The sequence below is a fragment of the Eurosta solidaginis genome, chromosome 1, assembly GCF_040869045.1.
Source record: "Eurosta solidaginis isolate ZX-2024a chromosome 1, ASM4086904v1, whole genome shotgun sequence".
NCBI classification, from domain to species: Eukaryota; Metazoa; Arthropoda; class Insecta; order Diptera; family Tephritidae; genus Eurosta; species Eurosta solidaginis.
The window spans coordinates 85998118-86020727 of record NC_090319.1 but is presented as its reverse complement, the minus strand read 5'-3'; the positions used below and the strand labels follow the sequence as shown (position 1 = coordinate 86020727).

The following is a 22610-nucleotide window of genomic DNA, read 5'->3' as shown; positions in this document are numbered from 1 at the left end:
TGTCACGTGAGAGAGCGATCAGCTGACACGTTCTTACGGAAAAAATCAAAATTGACTTGATTTCCACGTTTCGGGCTACGTACATACGTACGTTGAACGTCGGTGAGTTTTCGTTTACATTGCACACTCATAAGTTAGGTCGTGTAAGCTGACACGTTTTTTCTACGTACGTTCGTGGGTAACTGACGCTTTATTGTGGTTGTGGTCTCTAGAGGCCGTGTTGAATGTAATCTAATAAACTATAGTTATAAGTGTGCTACCCATGGTTCAATTATGTACAGGTTGGCTCATCTCATCAGCTGATTTTATTTATGTCATTGCATGGTCGAAGGGATTGTCAAAAGGAGATGGCAAACTCAAAATGAAATCAACACATTGGCAACATTTTACTTACACATACAAAAACTGCTAAGTTTTATGTTTCCATACCATACCATTCGCACCAACAGCAATACACAGATTTTGACAATTTGAACAGACATATTTTGTTGCTTTACAGATGAGCCAAACTGTATATAGTTGAACCATGCGTGCTATCTTATCTGCCAACTGCCTGACAGTATGTTCAATATGGATTGACAGGGTGTTCAATATTGGGGCGCCTATCTTCAGCGGGTGATAGAAAGAGGTACAGAATGAGACAGCGATAGTCAATTACAAATCAGGTGATCCAATCACTTTGGAATTTTGACGTCTATGCAGAAGATATCACACTTTGTTATCATTCACAATGGTAATCAGCCCTATTAGTTACGTTCCAATGACGCATGAACCAAATACGGATAGAAATTTAACATGCAAATGCATCAACGACGTTGTGATCCTGATATTGCATATTTCATTGTGTAAACGCGGTAAACTCAAAGGAATGCAACCTTGCAGATATTACAGCAGGCATTTTTATCGGAAATCTCCAACATCTGCAAGTAAAGGCGTTTTAGTTTTGATTTTTCACTTAATCTTGGCATTTTTTAATTTGTATAACAATCAAAAAAATTTTGTTTGGCAATAATACAGCTGATAAACAATCAAGTTTATCAATAGTATTACTAGGTGCGTTCATACGACCGCGTATGTAAATGGATATAATTTTACACCTTATAAGTTTATATGCTTTCATAAGTCCCCCTATATTTGTTAAATGTGTTTCTTAAAGTTACTCGTGAAGCAAAACGTGCAGAGGATCCAAGCATTGTGTAAAAGATCTGAATCCGTTATGTTCGAAAATCCTAAAGGGTTGCATATCTGTGGCAATTATTCTAATCAAAGCACAATCCAGTTGTTTTTTTTCGCTCATCTACCGACTGAGACATCCTTATGTTGTTGTTATTAGGTTCAAAAAAGGATTCTATAGGAGCTGTTGGTGAAGATTTCCATGTGACCGCTTCAAGTGATTTAACAAATTGGTTGTATTTCAACCTGTTTTGCATTTTTTTCCACACAATTTGCATTTCGCAGAGTGGCTCTGCACTTGACTAAAGTACTTCCAAACAACAGATCTGCGAATCTTTGGATTACTTATAAGATTGAATTCCCCTTCAGAGTTACTTTCAGTTGGCTTACTAGAATCTAAAAATGTGGTATTAATTAGTTTTCATTTCGTACTGAACACAATATCATACCACAAAATTAATAAACACATGTTCAATATATTGCTTGCCAGAAGTGCGAAGAAATTTCTTCATCTTTCTCTCGAAGCCACCAACACAATAAAGCTAAATTTATAAAAACAAAAATTACAGCTTTATTTAATAATTTGGGAAAATGTTAAACAAAGTGACATGAGGACGGACAAGGCGATAGCTGTTTCGATTATACCTTGTAAATCTCTTCAAAGCCTTTTCTCCCGGGAGTGAGAGTTGAACCCGCACTCCTACGATGGTTGAAGTGTTACAACACAATTGCCTTCTTTGCATATTTTCTTTATTCACACTCCGTATTTCGTATGGCATTATGTGGTGAAGTTACGCGTTGGTAAGGCGGTTTCAAAGAAACTTGGTGTTGTTGCTTTTGTTCTATTTAGAGAACTACAACGAATTAACCAATGTTGTCGATTTGTATGAGTTTTAAGCGGGGATTACCCTTATTGCTTTAAATGTATGAAAACAATTATTTTGATCACTTCGACCATCGTAGGAGTGCGGGTTCAAATCCTACTCCCGGGAGAAAAGGCTTTGAAGAGATTTAAAAGGTATAATCGAAACAGCTGTCACCTTGTCCGTCCTGATGTCACGCTGTTTGAATTTTTCCCAAATTATTAAATAAATTATAAACTTAAAAAATTGCTTCAAATAAATGTTTTCATACATTTAAAGCAATAAGGGTAATAATATCCGCTTAAAACTCATACAAATTACAGAATATGTATTTTTTCAATCGTCCGTAAAGTATTGTGACGAATATTAGTGACACTAACGCCGGGATTCTGAGCGTTACCGGTAAAATAGTTTCCAGAACATTATGTAACCGAATATCGTTACCAGTTCTTTTATCCGCGATTCTGGCCCAAGTGGTAACGCTGTCATCAGCGAAAAACTCACCAGTGTCTGTGGAGAAATTTGAAAGGTAGTTTTCTTCGCTTTCACGGTTGCCACGTTGGTTCTTTTTGACCAAAAATGCTCTTGGTCCGCTTGTCCCTTTTCTTCAATTTTGGTCCTTTTTAGGCAGTAGCCACGACTGGTACTTTTCTTTCTTCTTCACTCAGGTAAAAATTCACAATATTTCCCAAAAATTCGCCACACTTTCGTTAGCCCCCATATAATTTTGAATTTACTTCAATGGAAATCTCGCCACAAAAAATTGCTCAGTCAATAAAATGTACCAGAACAATAACATTTCACCTAGGATATAATTTGTGCCAGGCATTAAAAAGAAAAGTGTTGGAAAACACATTGTCGTTAAGTGTTGATGAAATAACCGATTAATCAAAAAAAAAAAACGCTTGTTTTATAATAATATTAGCTGTGTTTTTTTCTCACATCTATATACGTTTACGCTTAAACTTTATATGGACTGCTAATCGACAAATACCTCTTAAATACAGCTCTGAAATTGCTACGCATAAAATTAGTACTACTAAATTTTCCGCATTATGCTCAGATGTAACTGAAATATGTGTCTATGTTTCACCCTCTGCACTAATTCTATGTATTCTATGCGAGTCCACTATTTATCACAACTGATTCAGCTACCCTTCAAAAAACGCGAGTACTCCATAAATAATGTAAGGAATACTCCTTTGGGAGTATAGAACTGCTCCAAATCTAATCTGTATTCATACAAAAAATGTGCTCCACTTAACATTGCGATGTCCTAGGAGAGGAGTAGGTGATCCCACTCTCGCTTTGTTTGTGAGTATTCCATAGAGTACATACGTGAGAGTACTTTCTAAAGTACTTTCACTGTAGTACTCCATGGAGCACCCACAGAGGATCATATGCCAAAGTACTAAAGAGGAATTGTGTCGGAAAGAATTATAGAAGTGAATTTAATTTAAAATGAAAGTAAATGAAGAGGGGCAATACAACTTTTATATTTTATATTACGAATATTCTTGCGTTATTTAGCATTTGCGTGAACAAAGAAACTAATATAATACGCATACGCATACGTGAATAAAGAAACTAATATAATATGTATACATAAAATCAGTGCGCTGTTGCATTTTATCAGAGTTGCCAAAGTAAAATTTTATTATTAGTTATTTGCATGCAATATTTTACTTTTGGCAACTCTGTTCGATCGTCATCGTGTCCTAATCACTGTCGTTAAAAAACGAGCAATGATCGGCTGTTGGTGGTCCGCAAACGCATTGCAAAGGAGTATTGTTAGAGTACTCCAACATGAAGAAAATGGAACACATAATACAACAATTTTTGCAGGGTATATGTTATACTGAGAAATACAACAGAGGGTTGTGTCTCCGCTTTTCGGTACACCCTGTGCTGTAGCTAGTCGTTTAGCCGCTGTCGCTAGATGGATCCCCTAAGCATTATCTAAGCGAGGATAGGCGTTTTTTTTCACGCGCAAACGAAACGTATACGCGTGTAAAAAAAAAACACGGCTATTAATAACGGCTAGATATTTCGATCGGTTATACAACACTATGTAAAACAAATGAAAATAAAAATTGCTTCTCGCATAGCATAGCTTATGGCGAGCACTCTGCCGCGATCCTAACATTTTCAAACCTTATGCAAAGAAATTCCATGCATTACTTCTCATTTGGCACGTTGATATTAAAATCTTTCTCACCCAGCTCAATGAGTTCAAGGAATTTCAGGACTATTGTGGTGTTAAGCCACATAAGGTAATTGAAAACTATGTATCTTGGCGCAAGAAATGTTTTAAATCAAAGACAGAAGGAAGCAAATGCAAAAGAGATTTGATTTCGGAATAAATGTTTTCTATAAAATTATTCTCGTAGGTGCTAGCAGAACCCCTGAGGCCTGGGATCAAAAATCAAACTTACTGAATCTAGGCTCTGATATAAAGTTTAAACGTTAAGGGAAAAGTAAGCGTCTCAAAATAGCACTAACAAAACTGCCTTGTTTCATTTATGATTTACTGAGTTTTCCACATACATAGCTCGGCAACACCAGAACGCAAAATTTGAACCGTTTCAATGCTACAACAACATAATGCTAGAACCAAGAGCTTTGTGACCAAAACTAGGTTCACAAAGTTTGGTTGGTGAAAGACATAGACTTATCCTATGTCAAAATATAGTACCATTTTTGGTTGTTTGTTCAGCTTGAATTAAAGGAAAGTCTTCATTATGTTTAGTAAAATTTTATATGGAAACATCCTAAAATTTTGTATTTTATACTAATAAAATAAAAAAAAATTTGGTCCTTTTTTTTGATGAATTTTGGTTCCAAAAGAAAACACGGTGTGGCAACCGTGTTCGCTTTACCGAAATTGTAGATACGAGGTTAACGAATAAACGGGATTATGTGTATATGCATATTATGTATGATAAGTTTGTACATAGGTATATTGTAATTTATTCTGTAAAAGGACGTAATGTAAACAAATATGTATAGCAAGAGGCAACACTTTTTTACTATTATCTTTACTTATTTGCGCTTACAATTCTTTATTTTTCAGTTTTGCCTTTTTCTAAACAACAGCTATTGTGTGGTTATTTCGATGTAACCACCTACTTTTGTGGGTAAAAAATTATCCGGCTACTTTCGCGGTTAGAATACCAAAAGGGTGTAAAATTGCCACATGATTTCGTTACCGCGGTGAAGAATGTTGTTACCACACTAGAATCGGGCCGTAAGTGATACTCACATCACTAATCTGAAACCAGGGATGCACCTTAACGTTAAGCTAATCGTTTATCAAAAAATTTCCACCGTTTCCGTTGCAACACTTCGAAATATTATCGATAAAGAAATTATCAAGATAAATTGTATCTCGTTTTTAACCGAAACGAAAAGCTTTCGTTAACGTTAAAAACGTTAACAAAAACGTGATACTTTATGTTTGAATTGTGCTGGCAATGCTATAGCCATGGTGAAGCCGTAAGGTGGCAACAACGAGCGCACATACACACACAAACTCTATGTAATTTGTTTGTGTAATTCGTTGGTGGTAATGTCAAAAATACTCTGAGAAATGTTTGTACTGTCAAAATTCATGAGAAAAGTTGCAATCAGCTTGGCTAATGCTTTCACCTTTAATGACTCCGCCATCAATCAGCTTTGCCAGCATAGTTTGAAATTAATAATCAACATAACCGATTTGATTTCGTTTTGATATGGCAGAAAACGAAACGAAATCATTTCGTTAATTTGACGATCTTAACGTTAATAAACGAAACGAAATGACTTCGTTTCGTTTATTAACGTTGATTATCGTAACGAAATGATATCGTTTCGTTGGTTAAGCATGCCTGTCTGAAACTAAGTAAATAAAACCACAACAACAATAAAGCAAGCTGCCACACTTGTATGTATGTAAAATTAATCATTACGTCTACACATATGTCCATACAAGCAGCGCACAAACACTTGCATATATCTGAGATACTCCCAAAAGTAGGCAATAATCGGTGGAAGTATTTCTCACATATACACGCGCATATGGTCCATCTGTAGTTATAGCTGGTAAACAAATAGTAAATTCTCGAAACGCCTAGAAATATGCAAACGAGAAAACCGAAGAGTATAAAAGCAACACCAGCTGAGGCATGGGAATCAGTTTGATTTAAGCATGCTATCTGTTGAGAAGTAGAAGTGTTATTGTGAAAGTAGTCTAATAAAGACCATTTTTATACTCAGTTGAGCAGAGCTCACAGAGTATATTAAGTTTGATTGGATAACGGTTGGTTGTACATATATAAAGGAATCTAGATAGATATAGACTTCCATATATCAAAATAATCAGGATCGAAAAAAAATTTGATTGAGCCATGTTCGTCCGTCCGTCCGTCCGTTAACGCGATAACTTGAGTAAATTTTGAGGTATCTTGATGAAATTTGGTATGTAGGTTCCTGAATACTCATCTCAGATCGCTATTTAAAATGAACGATATCGGACTATAACCACGCCCACTTTTTCGATATCGAAAATTTCGAAAAACCGAAAAAGTGCGATAATTTATTACCAAAGACAGATACAGCGACGAAACTTGGTAGATGAGTTGAATTTATGACGCAGAATAGAAAACTAGTAAAATTTTGGACAATGGGCGTGGCACCGCCCACTTTTAAAAGAAGGTAATTTAGAAGTTTTGCAAGCTGTAATTTGTCAGTCGTTGAAGATATCATGATGAAATTTGGCAGGGACGTTACACCTATTACTATATGTACGCCTAATAAAAATTAGCAAAATCGGAGAAGGACCACGCACACTTAAAAAAAAAAAAATTTTTAAAGTAAAATTTTAACAAAAAATTTAATATCTTCACAGTATATAAGTAAATTATGTCAACATTCAACTCCAGTAATGATTTGGTGCAATAAAATACAAAACTAAAAGAAAATTTCAAAATGGGCGTGGCTCCGCCCTTTTTCATTTAATTTGTCTAGGATACTTTTAACGCCATAAGTCGAACAAAAATTGACCAATCCTTTTGAAATTTGGTAGGGGCATAGATTTTATGATGTTAACTGTTTTCTGTGAAAACGGGCAAAATCGGTTGATGCCACGCCCAGTTTTTATACACAGTCGTTCGTCTGTCCTTCCGCATGGCCGTTAACACGATAACTTGAGCAAAAATCGACATATCTTTAATGAACTTAGTTCACGTACTTACTTGAACTCACTTTATCTTGGTATGAAAAATGAACGAAATCCGACAATGACCACGCCCACTTTTTCGATATCGAAAATTACGAAAAATTAAAAAAATGCCATAATTCTATACCAAATACGAAAAAAGGGATGAAACATGGTGAGGTAATTGGATTGGTTTATTGACGCGAAATATAACTTTAGAAAAAACTTTATAAAATGGTTGTGACACCTACCATATTAAGTAGAAGAAAATGAAAAAGTTCTGCAGGGCGAAATAAAAAACCCTTAAAATCGTGGCAGGTACTACATATATAAATAAATTAGCGGTATCCAACAGATGATATTCTGGGTCACCCTGGTCCACATTTTGGTCGATATCTGGAAAACGCCTTCACATGTACAACTACCACCACTCCCTTTTAAAACTCTCATTAATACCTTTATTTTGATACCCATATCGTACAAACACATTCTAGAGTCACCCCTGGTCCACCTTTATGGCGATTTCGCGAAAAGGCGAACACCTATAGAACGAAGGCCCACTCCCTTTTAAAAATACTCATTAACACCTTTCATTTGATACCCATATCGTACAAACAAAGTCTAGAGTCACCCCTGGTCCACCTTTATGGCGATATCTCGAAAAGGCGAACACCTATAGAACGAAGGCCCACTCCCTTTTAAAATACTCATTAACACCTTTCGTTTGATACCCATATTGCACAAACGAATTCCAGAGTCACCCCTGGTCCACCTTTATGGCGGTATCTCGAAACGGCGTCCACCTATGGAACTAAGGATTACTCCCTTTTAAAATACTCATTAACACCTTTATTTTGATACCCACATTGTAAAAACAAATTCTAGAGTCACCCCTGCTCCACCTTTATGGCGATATCTCGAAACGGCGTCCACCTATGGAACTAAAAATTACTCCCTTTTAAAATACTCATTAACACCTTTCTTTTGGTACCCATATTGTACAAACAAATTCTAGGGTCACCCCTGGTCCACCTTTATGGCGATATCTAGAAAATGCGACCACCTATACAACAACCACCACCCCCTTTTAAAACCCTAATTAATACCTTTAATTTGATACCCATATCATACAAACACATTCTAGAGTCACCCCTGGTCCACCTTTATGGCGATATTTTGAAACGGCGTCCACCTATGGAACTAAGGATTACTCCCTTTTAAAATACTCATTAACACCTTTCTTTTGATACCCATATTGTACAAACAAATTCTAGGGTCACCCCCTTTCGTGTGATGCCCATATTGTACAAACAAATTCTAGGGTCACCCCTGGTCCACCTTTATGGCGATATTTCGAAACGGCGTTCACCTATGGAACTAAGGATTACTCCCTTTTAAAATACTCATTAACACCTTTCTTTTGATACCCATATTGTACAAACAAATTCTAGGGTCACCCCTGGTCCACCTTTATGGCGATATCTCGAAACGGCGTCCACCTATGGAACTAAGGATTACTCCCTTTTAAAATACTCATTAACACCTTTCTTTTGATACCCATATTGTACAAACAAATTCTAGGGTCACCCCTGGTCCACCTTTATGGCGATATCTCGAAACGGCGTCCACCTATGGAACTAAGGATCACTCCCTTTTAAAATACTCATTAACACTTTTCTTTTGATACCCATATTGTACAAACAAATTCTAGGGTCACCCCTGCTCCACCTTTATGGCGATATCTAGAAAAGGCGACCACCTATACAACAACCACCACTCCCTTTTAAAACCCTCATTAATACCTTTAATTTGATACCCATATCGTACAAACACATTCTAGAGTCACCCCTGGTCCACCTTTATGGCGATATTTCGAAACGGCGTCCACCTATAGAACTAAGGCCCACTCCCTTTTAAAATACTCATTAACACCATTCGTTTGATACCCATATTGTACAAACAAATTCTAGAGTCAACCCTGATCTACCTTTATGGTGATATCCCTAAATGGCGTCCACCTATACAACTATGGCCCACTCCCTCATAAAATACTCTTTAATGTCTTTCATTTGATACACATGTCATACAAACACATTCCACGGTTTCCCTCGGTTCATTTTCCTACATGGTTATTTTCCCTTATGTTGTCACCATAGCTCTCAACTGAGTATGTAATGTTCGGTTACACCCGAACTTAACCTTCCTTACTTGTTTATTATTGACTATTGGAGTTATTTATTCAACAGTTTAGTGATACGAACGTTGGTAGAAGGTGTGAAATAAGCGGAGTTTCCCAAAATGCGTTACAATAGGTGTCAACAGAGGAATTGTTGAATAAATTCCGAAGATTGCGAATACAAGTTGGACATAGCAAAGTTGAGTGAATTGAAGATCCAACAACTGAAGAAGGAGTTGGAGAGCCGTGGATTGAATACAACCGGCAATAAACTCGAACTTCAGGCACGGCTACGAGAGGCAATGGAAATAGATGGAATTAACGTGGAACAGCATTTCTTTCATCTTGATGTCGAGGAAACAACAAAAATGGAAGAGACGCAGACAGTTACGAGCACAGTCTTGAACACGATTTTGGCTGCAATATCTGCACAAACATCGACAGTAACATCCAAGCTGGAAGCACAGGAGGCACGTATTCAGAAATGTCGTCACAAATATCAACAAATATGTCATCACAACTGGAAGAGCAGAAGACATATATGGCATCCCAACTGGAAGAGCAAAGACCAATATATGGCATCCCAACTGGAATCACAGGAGACACGTATCTCAGAGATGTCGTCAGAAATAACATCTAAAATTGAAGCACAATACGCATGAATATCCGAAATATCGGCACAAATTTCAGCTCAGGTATCATCGCAGATCTCTGCACAACTGGAAGCGCGTATGGACTAGAAAATAATGTACTTTGAGGAAAAAATCGAGGCCGAGGTGGATGCTTTGAGAGGACGTATCCAGGAGTTTCAACTTAAACGTCCGGCTGTTTCAGCGAGTAATCCAAAGGTAAAAACACCATCCTTTGACGGTTCTGTTCCTTTCCAGGTCTTAATGCTACAGTTTGAGAAGACCGCAACAGTGAACAACTGGAATGCTGAATTCAACCAGCAACACTGATCTTTCAAATGACATCACGGCATGGACAGAGGGGCTAGAGGAAGCCTATCAGCAGTGGTGGATCTAGGATTGTACTTGCGAGGGGTTTTTGCTTCATTATTTTATGTCGTATATTCGATTGTAACATGATGTAGGCAGGGTGCATTTATTTTGATTTTTACCGATGGCCAAAAAGGCAAAAGCAAAACGTTCTCCAGAAAAAATTTCGATTATGCAACAAGTAAGGAAGTCTAAGTTCGGGTGAACCCGAATATTACATACCCAACTGTACACTTGAAATCCTGTTGTTGTTTGTTTTGTGTCCTTAATAGTGTTACAAGGCTGCGCAATAATACATATACATATGGTTCTATTCTGAACTAATTTTTCTTTCAGTTATGGCTCCCGAAACATAGAAAATTGCTTAGTCATAAAAAGGGCGGTACCAGGCCCATTTTTTTAAATTTGAAGTTTTTCCTATTTATTGTTATAAATCCACTTGGAAAATGAAATACCATTTATATAAAGCTTTTTTGCAAAGATATAGCTTATTTTATTCGTCCACGGTAATTGAGAAGGCCCATACAAAGTTGTAAAATGGATCAACGATGTAGTGTACCGCATACAAACCATTGGCAAACCACGAACTAAAATGAAAGTGGTTCATTTGGAAAGTCTGGCAGCGTTTAGATTGAGAGATTTGTCTGATCGTGACGATCAGACTTAGGTGGAGGGCAGTGTGACGAATTGGAAGGATCAGGGTCAGTAGTATGAGATTTGGCAGCACTCAACGAATAGCACACATAGTAGAGTTATTTTCAACCTTTTTTCCCGAATCGCTCAATAAAATTTTACTAAAAAGTTTAAACAAATTATCAAATTTATTTCATATTTTATGGCCTTAATAATTTGTTTTCAGACTTAAAGTTGAAGTTTATGGACTGTCAAGTGGAAAAATGTGTTAAATATCGGATGCCATAGTGCATATGGGTATGCTGTCAAACATTTTCCACAAAAAACCTTATCAACAGAGCCACCCTGTTGATCAAGATCAGGGACCCTATTCGCTAACTGTGAGTTTTAAAGTGTACACATGAAATTGTGTAAACTTTGAAATTCTGATTCTGTAAAGCAAAACTGTGAACAAAAAAACTCACTGATAAAAACTTCGTGAGTTTTCTTGGCACCAGTGGACACTATTGTGACATTCAAAACTCATACGCATCGTTGCAGAGCGTCTTTTTTGTTTTCATGGCGTTTGATGAATATTTTCTCACTGACATAAGACTTTTACATTCAGCGCTCATTCAGCAAAACAATGTGCACAATATTTTACAGAATCACTTGAAAATTTAAAGTGTAAATTGTGTGTACAATGTTACGGTCTGCTGTTATGGTCGTTATGGCGAAAGTTGCGATACAAAAGTATCGAAAAACAAGAAAGAAAGACCGGCGATTACTAGCGAAAAATTGCCATGAGTTTCCGGCATGAAAAGTAAAAAGAAGGCGAAAAATTTTTAAAGAACGAGAAAAGAAAAGTTAGCCATGCGTTTCCGGGCTTAAAAAAACGAAGAAGACAATGAAACCTTAAATTGTAACGAGAAAAGCTGTATTCACAAAAAAAAAAAGGAAGAGAAGCGACATATAAAGCCGGCAGCAGTGAAAACCACCCATGCGGAATTGTAAGGTGCTCCTATTAATTGCACACTGCTTCCTGTTTAACTGAGTCCCACGTACTTATCAACCAACTGCCCGGTCAGCACACTGGCAAAATAATTTTCGTGAATAGTTTTACGCCTTCTAATTGTGGCGAAACTTTTAACTAGTATTGAACAGGTTGGAATCTTCGTTTTTGCAATTTCCTGCGGACCCAAAAAGAATTTTTAATAAATTGTTAGCTATACAACAAGGAGCATACATTTCCTTTTTTTCATTTTAATGATATTTTTTCTTGCTTCAAAATGATTGAAGTTAGCTCGATAAGTTTTTAGTCATAAGAAAAGTGGTCTATATCATTTGAAAAGTTTTAGCGTTCCATTTTTGGAGCTCAACCATAAATTTAAAGAAACATTTTTTTGCGACAGCAGCCATTCGTGGATTATGCACAAATTGGCAAAAGGATTTCAATTTTTTTTTCTTATATCATACAAATACAATATATATATAAATATATATACACATGAATCCCTATTGTGGGCAATATCTTTCGAACAACGACGAAAGTAATATACGTGCACGTAATACATATTGCTATCGCAATTTCATCTTTATTGCTTTTGTAACCACTTTTCTTAGTACATATTACATATTAGTATCATTATACTATGCGCATTATACCAAATTGATATTTAGTTACACTCAAAAGTAAGTTCTACTACGACCACATAATAATTTTGTAAGAGAGCCCCAAATATCGAAATTTGTATCCAAACTTTATATTCTTAAAATATGTTTTGTGAATGTGAATGAAAAAGAAAAAAATTCAACCAAATTCTTACTTTGTAGGTAGTATATTTACAATACATAAGTACATTTAATTACATATTTTTCTCACACATAGCGTTTATAACGATTATCAAAAAAAAGAGGAGACATAAATAATTGTATAATTTAAAATATTACGAGCAAAAGTAAGAGAAAAGAAAAGAACCCCCAACAGAACGAGCTTAGTCAGACTTAAGTATTCATGTTAGATTTCGTTTCGATTTCGGTCCAATAAAGTGTGATCTGTTGGATCATTTTTTTCTCTCACTTATGCACTACACACACTTACCTACATTTTCATAGTGTAATTAGCTATTCGTAGTTCAACAATGCTGTAGCCCTGGTTAAGAAACCTGCATTATCTTATTTTTTTTTGTTGCTTATATACGTTAATAGAAATGAATTATAAATAAATAAGTATTTAAAATGGGAATGCTGGCGTCGCCATTTATTTAGACGGCACGGTTGTGTTTATTTCTGCTCCTCGAATTTTACATTTTAAAATGGTAAAACTATATTCAAATACTTTTTAAGAATAAATAATGTGTGAGACAGAGACTCAAAAAGCGGAATCAGAAGTTGGTTTCAAGAATATTATACCAAATAAAGTTTGATTTTTTAAATTTAATATATTTGCGAGAAAGTGACACTAAATAAAGCCGTAGTTACCCACGAACGTACGTAGAAAAAACGTGTCAGCTGACACGACCTATCCTATGAGTGTGCAATGTAGACGAAAACTCACCGACGTGCAACGCCCGTACGTACGTAGCCCGGAACGTAGAATTCAAAACAATTTTGATTTTTTCCGTAAGAACGTGTCAGCTGATCGCTCTCTTCCAATTTTATGCAAAAACTCCTAATTAAAGTTTGAAAAATTGTGGAAATAATTCGAAATAATTATGTAAAAGTGCTGATTATAAATATTTAATCTATTTATACTTATTTAATATGTACTTCGGCCTTTTACAATATCAAAAATTAAATTGGAAAAAGTTGATGTTTCCATAAGCATACATGCAAAATGGTCAATGGCAACAGTGCTTATCTGTAAACAATACACACAAAAATATGTTATGTACATGTACACAGACGCATACATTGATTCCTACGGGCTTGAAAGTTCGGTCAAACGTGCTTCGTACGACAAACGTCCTTACGTACGGCACACGTCGGTGGGTAACTGCCGCATAAAGAAAGCAAAACCCATACACTTACAAAGTTTGATACATATATATACATATATTCATTCTATATAAAAAATGGAGAGTAAATGCGACAAGTGCAAAAGTACAATACGTGGAGAAGTGTCAAAAATTCGTTGCGAAGGGGTGTATGGGAAATATTATCATTTATCACCAAAATGCTCTGGCATAGACCAATACAGTGTTAATAAATTAGAAGAATGTGAAATGCTTAGATTTATGTGTATTGATTGTGTGCAGTATGTTCATAACGTAGATGACATTCTAAAAGATATGCAGATGGTAGTAAGCAAAAATGGCAAAAAACTATCTGAGTACAGGAATGAATTTGATAATGCTCTCAAGAAACATGAAAGAGAAATAAAGCAAGTTTTAAAAGCAGTGGAAGTTGCATTTAGCGACAGAATTAAGGCAATGCAAAAAGCGCAAGAATCATGCGAAAAGAGTGTTGTAGAAGTGAACAAAATACGGGAAATTGCTGAAGGCTTTAAGCGAAGCAGCGAGCATGTCTATGATGAATTGAAAACAAACAAGGATGACAATAAGAAAATGATTGAAGAAATAAGTAAAGAGAATAAAAAAATGTGCAATGAAATAAAGAAAAATGTTAATAGTGTTGAAGCCAAAGTGTCATACGCAGCGATAACAAGAAATGATGGACAAAAAAAAAGAAGTGTTGCCAGACATTAGAAAGAATCATCCCTTAATTGTCAAGCCGAATAAAAGGCAAAATATAGAAATAACCAAAACTGACCTAAACTCGAAAGTTGATCCTAAAGGGCTGCAAATAACAAATATAGTAGCAAGGCAAAGCGGAGTTGTTATTGTTGAAAGCGAAAATAACCATGAGCGTGACAAAATAAAAAATGCCATTGAGAATAATCTGGGAAATAACTATGAGGTTAAGATTCCCAAAAAAGTGAAACCAGCAGTCATGGTGACTGGTATAAATTTTAAATATAGCGACGAGGAACTGGTACAAAGAATTAAACGACAAAACATTTGTTTAAGTGAAACGGACATCAAAATTGTTAAGCAATATGAAGTGAAAAAGAACGCGAAAAACTATTATAATGCCGTGATAGAAATGAATGTTGAAGCGTTCGCAAATGTACTAGCTGGAGAAAGGCTTAATGTAGGTTGGGAACGTTGCCGAGTATATGATGCAGTGCAGGTTTTGTGTTGTTTTAAGTGCAAAGGTTTCAATCATAAAGCTAAAGACTGTAAAGAAACGGAAGTGTGCACTAAATGTCATGGCGCCCATTCTTCCAAAGAATGCAATGAGACAACAATTAATAAATGTATCAACTGCATTAGAGCAAACAAAGATCTAAATATGGGATTAGATATAAACCACGATACTATGGATAGATTTTGCCCTATATATCAGCAGAAGCTGAATGTTAGGAAAAAAACATATGGCATACTAGCAACAAACCAAATATACTGTGACTATATCACGGAAAACTAAAGCGTATACTACACGTACTAAGGAAGGCTGTATACTGCAGTGCATATATCTTAATATTAATAGTATTGTTTCAAATAAAGTTGAACTAGAACGTCTTATGGAAGTTAAACAACCAGCCTTAGTAGTGTGCTCCGAAACCTGTACAACAGATAATATAATGGACTCCGAATTAAATATTTCTACATATAAATTAATCCGTTGTGATTCACACAGTAGGCGCACGGGCGGTGTGTTATTTTATATACATGAACAAGTAGAATTCAACGTTGTATGCAATAAGCCTTTCGACATGAACATATGGTGTATTATTATAAAAATTAAAAAATGCGCTCTAAAGTGGAAACTTGGAGTAATCTACCACTCACCTAGTAGCAGCGATGCAGATTTTGTTAAATATTTAAATGAGATCGTCACAGAGCACCTTAAAGATTCGGATAATAATCTAATTATTGGGACTTTAATATAAACATGAATATACCATCCACGTACTCTAACCAGCTTAGAAGTGTGTTTGCACAAATGGCCATGGTACAAAAAATTGATTTTAATACGAGAGTAACGGAGCACTCAGCTACAAAAATTGACCTACTATTTGCCATTAATGACCAGATCAAAATTGAATGTGCCAGCGAATATAAAATATCTGATCATGAGACAATCTGCTTTCAGATACCTACTTCAAAATATTGCAGAATGAGAAAATATGCTAATGCTGTCTGTTGGGAGAACTACAGCGCGGAGAACCTGATAAATCTGCTGCGGATATGTGATATAAGTTCTATATCTAATATAGTGTTAGAAAATAGGGTTCAGGCTTTGAATGATATCTTGTCTGAAGCCATGCAAACGTTGACGTACGAGAAGAGGATCAATATAAAATTGTGAAATAAGTGGTACGACCGTGAACTAACAGTACTACATAAAAGAAAATTTGAATTATATAAAATTGCGATTAGCACAGATCACTGGGATGATTATAATGCCGCTAAAAAAATATATAAAAAAACAATAATACTTAAAAAGAAGAAATACATGGAAGATCAAGTGATTATTAATAAAGGAAATATGAAATCCATGTGGAAATGTTTGAAAGATGCTGTGAAACTTGCAGATAATAAAGAGCATATTAAAAAAATAGTATTTAACGGCGAATGTCTAGAAAATAGCAACGATATAGCTAATGTCTTGAATTGTTACTTTGTTCAGAGCATAATTCAAATCAATGATAGTATTGAAACAATTGAACTTGTTGATGAAAGTGAAACAACCAACTCGGTAGCAACATTTGAGCTCACCAGTATCGAGTTAGAAGATATAATGAACATAACAAAGTCATTTAAAAACAAATATGGCGGTAAAAACCTATTGTCAGAGGGTGTTATCAAGGACTCTATGGTATACATTGCACACTTATATAAGGACATTATAAACGAATCGTTTGATAGTGGCATTGTTCCCAGCTGCTGGAAGATATCCACAATAATACCAGTGGCAAAAGTAAAAAATACAATGAAACCTGACGAGCTGCGTCCGATTAATACCCTACCTATTGATGAAAAAATTATGGAAACAGTGGTGAAAAAGCAACTAGTAGCATACCTAGACGATCATAATATAATCATACCAGAGCAATCAGGCTTCAGGAAAGGCCACTCCTGCCAAACAGCATTGAATATGGTAATTGCAGAGTGGAAAGAGGCTGTTGCTGATAAAAAGGTAGTAGTATCTTGCTTCTTAGACTTAAAGAGGGCGTTTGAAACAATCGATCGAAATTAATTGCTGAAGTTAATGGATAAAATTGGGATCAAGGGAAAAGCTTTGGAATGGTTTCGTAGTTACCTCAGTAACAGAAAGCAGAGGACGGTAATTGGAGACGCAGTTTCATCGGTTGTTGATGTTAACATTGGGCTGCCACAAGGCTCAGTACTTGCTCCGATATTGTTTATAATTTACATCAATGATATAAAAACTTGCTTGAGAAATTGTAAAATAAGTCTTTTTGCGGATGATGCATTAGTTAGCATTAGTGACAAAAATGTAGATTGCGCTGTCATGAAAATACAAGAAGACTTAAATAATTTATTTAAGTGGCTATGCAGTAGAAAGCTAAAACTTAATATTGATAAAACTAAGTATATGATATTTAGCAAGAACCATAATAACTTAATCCAGTCTAGTCTGAAAATAAAAACCAATGCAATTGAAAGAGTAGGTCAAATGAAGTACCTAGTTGTAATAATTGATGAGAAACTAAGTTTCACAGAACACATGAATCATTTAGAGAAGAAAATTGCACAGAAAATAGGATTTATGTATCGAACATGTAAGCATATTAGCCAACATCATAAAATATTAGTATATAGATCAATTGTATAACCACATTTTATTTACTGCCCATCAATACTACTAGTAACAAATGATACGTTAATTAATAAGCTCCAAATACAGCAAAACAAAGCAATGCGTTTGATACTAAAATGCTCTTATAGAACATCAAAAAGTATTATGCTTCCTATGTTAAATTGGCTTAGTATTAAGCAATTAATCTGTTATTACTCTTTGAAGTTTATACATTACATAACACAGGGAATGTTACCAAATTATCTGAGTGATAGGATACAGTACAATTATGAGATCCATAACTATGGAACTAGGAGTAGCAGAAATTTAAGACTGCCCAAAGTAAGAACCGAGTTCGCAAAAAAGACCTTAGAATACGTAAGCTATAAAATGTATAATGAACTACCAGCAGAGATAAAAGACTGTGAAAACGTTGTTAAGTTTAAAGAAAAACTATTTCTATATTGTAAAAATTTAAATATTTAATACTAGTTAAACAATAAATTTACTCATTGCTTTTTAATGAAATAGTCTTAAGAAACAATTATGAATTTTGTAAATTGTACTATACAATGAATTAGGCTTTTTTGGCCTTAATAAATAAAATAATAATAATAATAATAATAATAACTTAGGGAAACAGGTAAGGGGCCACCGGAATTATAGGTGCGTCGGTGGCCATGGTTTTTGAGGGTGGGTATATGCACCGGGCGTCGCAACACACCCGCGGCGCCCCCAAGTTATATTCGGCCCTTTTCCTTTTTGTATTTTAATTTTTCAGCGTTTTTTTTAATTTCAGCGTTAGTATCCGGTCATGTCCGGTTCGGTAAATTTTTTTTTGCGTTTAGTTTTTTTTTGAATTTGAATTTAAATTTTTGAATGTTTAACGGTCTGTCCGTGACATCCGGTTCGACCGGATGTTGCTTTAGTTTGAATTTATAAGCGTTTTGAGTCGGTCTCTGCGCTTCTGTCGGTTTTTTTTTTAATTTGACAGCTGCTAGTTTGATAGGCACGATATGACTTTTTTTTCTGTTTATGGCGCAGGAACAGTAAGGTTGGCAAGGACTCGCCCCAGCCGACAATGACTAGCCACTGTGCACCACCACATCATGCCGACCGCCTTCCTTACTGCTTCCACCATAGATGCGATTCCATAACAACAAATGAGTTTTCAATGTGTGTACATTTTTCAGATTTTCACATTTAGGGAATTGCCCCCAGATGACAATGTTCTTGTATTTACATGTTAAATTTCCATCCATATCTGGATCATGCTTCATTGGAACGCAAGTATTGTAATCGAGCCTTTTTAAAGTCGATTTTTCAAAAAGGGCAACAAATTTAAACATCACTAGTGCAAAATGTCCAAAATCAACAACTGGATATCACTTTCATAGTGTACAAGTACAAGTGTGTTGACTTATCTGTCAAGCATTCTGACAGGCACTCGCTGGATTCGGAATGACAGCGAATTCAAATTGGATACCATTACCGAGTGCGCCGAATGATTGAAAAATTGAAAAATTCGATACGATTGGTAGTCAAAATGTTGTCGTTGAGACCAAAAATGCGACTCTAGACCTGAGATTTCCATCAGGTGAGCGAGGCTGTTTGTAGTTTTGACGTTTATCGCTTAGTGAACACACTTGGTATAGGTACACTATGATCACTTTGGTTTGTAAGGAAATAGTCCAAATTCAGTTTTATCAAGTTTTAGATATTAAATATTTAAAAAATGCCCAAACAAGATTGCAAATACTGGGAGAAATGCTATCAGAAAAATGAGGCACACTTAGATAAATATAATCACCCACCCAAAGAGGATGATTGTGCGGCCACCTCCACTTCCGAACATGAGAACGAAAAAGAGGCGCCAAAACGTAAAACACCAAACCCGCATCTCCCAGAGACGCCGGCAGCTGAAGAAAATAGTTCGAGTACGTTAAACAATGCGCTTACCGATGGTCGCACGGAGATCGATACAACTGAACTACGAGCTGAGGTGTTAGGCAATATTGCAGGTAAAAATTACATGGAAATACTCGCAAAACGCATAAAATTTTCAGTTAAATCTGAGTATGAGGAATTGCTAAGCAGTAATGAATTTATACGACATAAATTCCTTGTGGAAATGCCACCAGATTTCTATGTATTCTGGAAATTTGCATGCAGCTTAAAAAAAGATAACACAGGCGAACAAGTATTGCAGTATTTTGAGACTCAAGTACAATTGCAGTTGGTAGGACCTTTCGAGTTCCTGGCTGGGCGTTTTCATAAAGCAAAAATACGTGAACCAGGCGATTACTTACGCCATTGGCGTTTCTACTATGACCCACCGGAGTTTCAAACAATTTTCGTACGTCGTGACACTGGAGTACATTATGGCTATTGGCGCGATGTACCACAGGAGCATGATTGCCTATTAATAGCACGTAATGACGCAACAAAAGGTTACAAATTCGAATTTATTGCTGGCAATGCATTTGAAGCTTTTCTCTACTATATTGAAAAGGATTATAAAACTACGCCTTTCACAGCTGGCGTTGTGGCTAATATACGTAAATCGCTACAAAAGTTTATTAATGAAAATGAAATAAAACTTGAAAAATTGGAATCTTTGCGTAAGAGGCGTAATGCTAAAGTTGTTGCGAAAACGTTACATGAAGCTGGTATTGTAGTGCCATTGGAGCATAAAACAGAACTCGGTTATAGGCCGTTAATTATTTCAGATTTAGAATTGAAGAAAATTTTGGACCTCTTCGTTAAGGCGGGTGCAACAGATGATGGCACAGGAAGTGAGAGTATAAAAGCGGCAGTAATGGAGAAATTACAGCCGGTTGCTACTGCTGCCAACATAGCTATGGATGAATGTGATTTCGGCACAGCGTTGGAATTAGGTATTGACTTATTTTGTAGTGGACGGCGTGAATTACATTCGCTAGTACAGTCTCTACTAGTTCCGGCTTATTCTCTACTAAAACGTCCACAATTTATAGCTATATCAAAAGCACACATGGAACAACGTGATAAATCGCTTAAACTAAGCATCTTTGAATTAGATAAAGAAATGAATGCATAAAGCAGTTAAATGAATTGAAATCTTTTGGATGATAACTAATGTGGTTGTAAATAAAATTTAAAGAATTTTCGATACGATTTCAACCGAGCCCAGTGTTTAATTCCTTTAACCAACTTTGTAGTACAAAAATTAAATTTGTATAAAAATTAAATTTTGAAGCTATGCTATGTACCCTTAATATATACAAAAAGAATGCTACATATAAATGTGCGATTCTTCTCTATGTATGGGTTTATAGGTGTCGCTGCAGTTAATGCCCAATTGCTGTAGTAACTTAATTATAGGCTTTGCTGCCAACGTATCCAATGAAACATTGTCGGTGTACGCCACATAAGCTGATGATGGTAAACTAGCATTGTGACGCCAACAAGCAACTGCAAGTAAATTTTATAATAATGAATTAATCTCAATGCCATTATTGTGCACTTACTCCCAGCTGCTACACCCGCAACAAAATTAGGTGCTTCCAATTCTTCCACATGTGGCAATTGGGAGTTAATACCTCGTAGAAATGTTATATGATCACGTATGCTTCGTACGTTCTCACTTTGAAACTCAATTTTGGACTTTATAGTTATTGTTATAACCTTATCCGCCAATTCTGCATAGGGTAAGATCAACTCCAAAACTTCTCCACTATTTGTAAGATCTTCTTGTAAACCCGCAATTAATATTTCTTTATCCCTAATATAATGGAGTGAAGATTTGGAAGATGGTATTGTACATATTTTATGAGCGTTTTGTAGCAGTGTTGCCTCTACGAAACCTCGTACATCGGAGCCTTCGATAAGAAGGAATAATTTGCTACTCAATGGTGCATCTGTTTCGTTAGGTTCAAATGAAAGTTCAAGCCTGGAATTGAGACCGTCGGTTAGTGAAATAAATGCTCTGAAGTGATTTAAATAATGCATGTTTATCACTTTTTCGATTGTTTGTCCTTTAGTGTTGCCTCATCCTCATCACAGTCATCCCAAAATGCACGTGAAGATGGAATATTCAATTCACCAAAACCCATTGGACAGCTCATTTTTAAACAATCTTAATATAGTTTTGTATATTCCAATAATACTATAACTACAAAAACAAGATTGCAACTTTTTTGCTTGTCATGTCATCTGGCACCACAGTGAGTGTGTTCATTGTACAGGTTTATGCGGCAGTTACCCACCAACGTGTGCCGTACGTACGGACGTTTGTCATACGAAGCACGTTTGACCAAACTCTCAAGCCCGTAGGAATCAATGTGTGCGTCTGTGTACATGTACATAACATATTTGTGTGTGTATTGTTTACAGATAAGCACCATTGACCATTTTGCATGCATGCTTATGGAAACATCAACTTTTCAAATTTAATTTTTGATGTTGTAAAAGGCTGGAATTAATATTAAATAAATATAAATAGATCACATATTTATAATCTGCACTTTTACATAATTATTTCGAATTATTTTTACAATCTTAACAACTTTAATTAGGTGTTTTTGCATAAAACTGCAAACGGTCAAAAATTAGCGCACAAAAGTTTACTAGGCAACTCTGTCTAGCGAGAGAGCGATCAGCTGACACGTTCTTACGGAAAAAATCAAAATTGTTTGATTTCTACGTTCCGGGCTACGTACGTACGGGCGTTGCACGTCGGTGAGTTTTCCTTTACATTGCACACTAATAAGATAGGTCGTGTCAGC

General features: G+C 35.8%; 2 protein-coding genes across 2 annotated transcripts; one reads left to right on the top strand and one right to left on the bottom strand.

Annotated features, from left to right (window-relative positions):
* The first annotated feature begins 19489 nt into the window (after positions 1 to 19489).
* On the top strand, positions 19490 to 21010 carry Hpf1 (Histone PARylation factor 1). The gene has a single exon (XM_067757127.1). It carries the CDS (start codon positions 19580 to 19582, stop codon positions 20921 to 20923), a length of 1344 nt encoding a protein of 447 aa, XP_067613228.1. The 5' UTR covers positions 19490 to 19579; the 3' UTR covers positions 20924 to 21010.
* On the bottom strand, positions 20989 to 22057 carry PSMG1 (Proteasome assembly chaperone 1). The gene is made up of 3 exons (XM_067757262.1): positions 21844 to 22057; positions 21354 to 21775; positions 20989 to 21297 (listed from the first exon to the last, which is right to left on the bottom strand). The coding sequence occupies exons 1-3, from the start codon at positions 21948 to 21950 to the stop codon at positions 21119 to 21121; spliced, it is 708 nt and encodes a 235-aa protein (XP_067613363.1). The 5' UTR covers positions 21951 to 22057; the 3' UTR covers positions 20989 to 21118.
* Between the last annotated feature and the right edge of the window lie 553 nt (positions 22058 to 22610).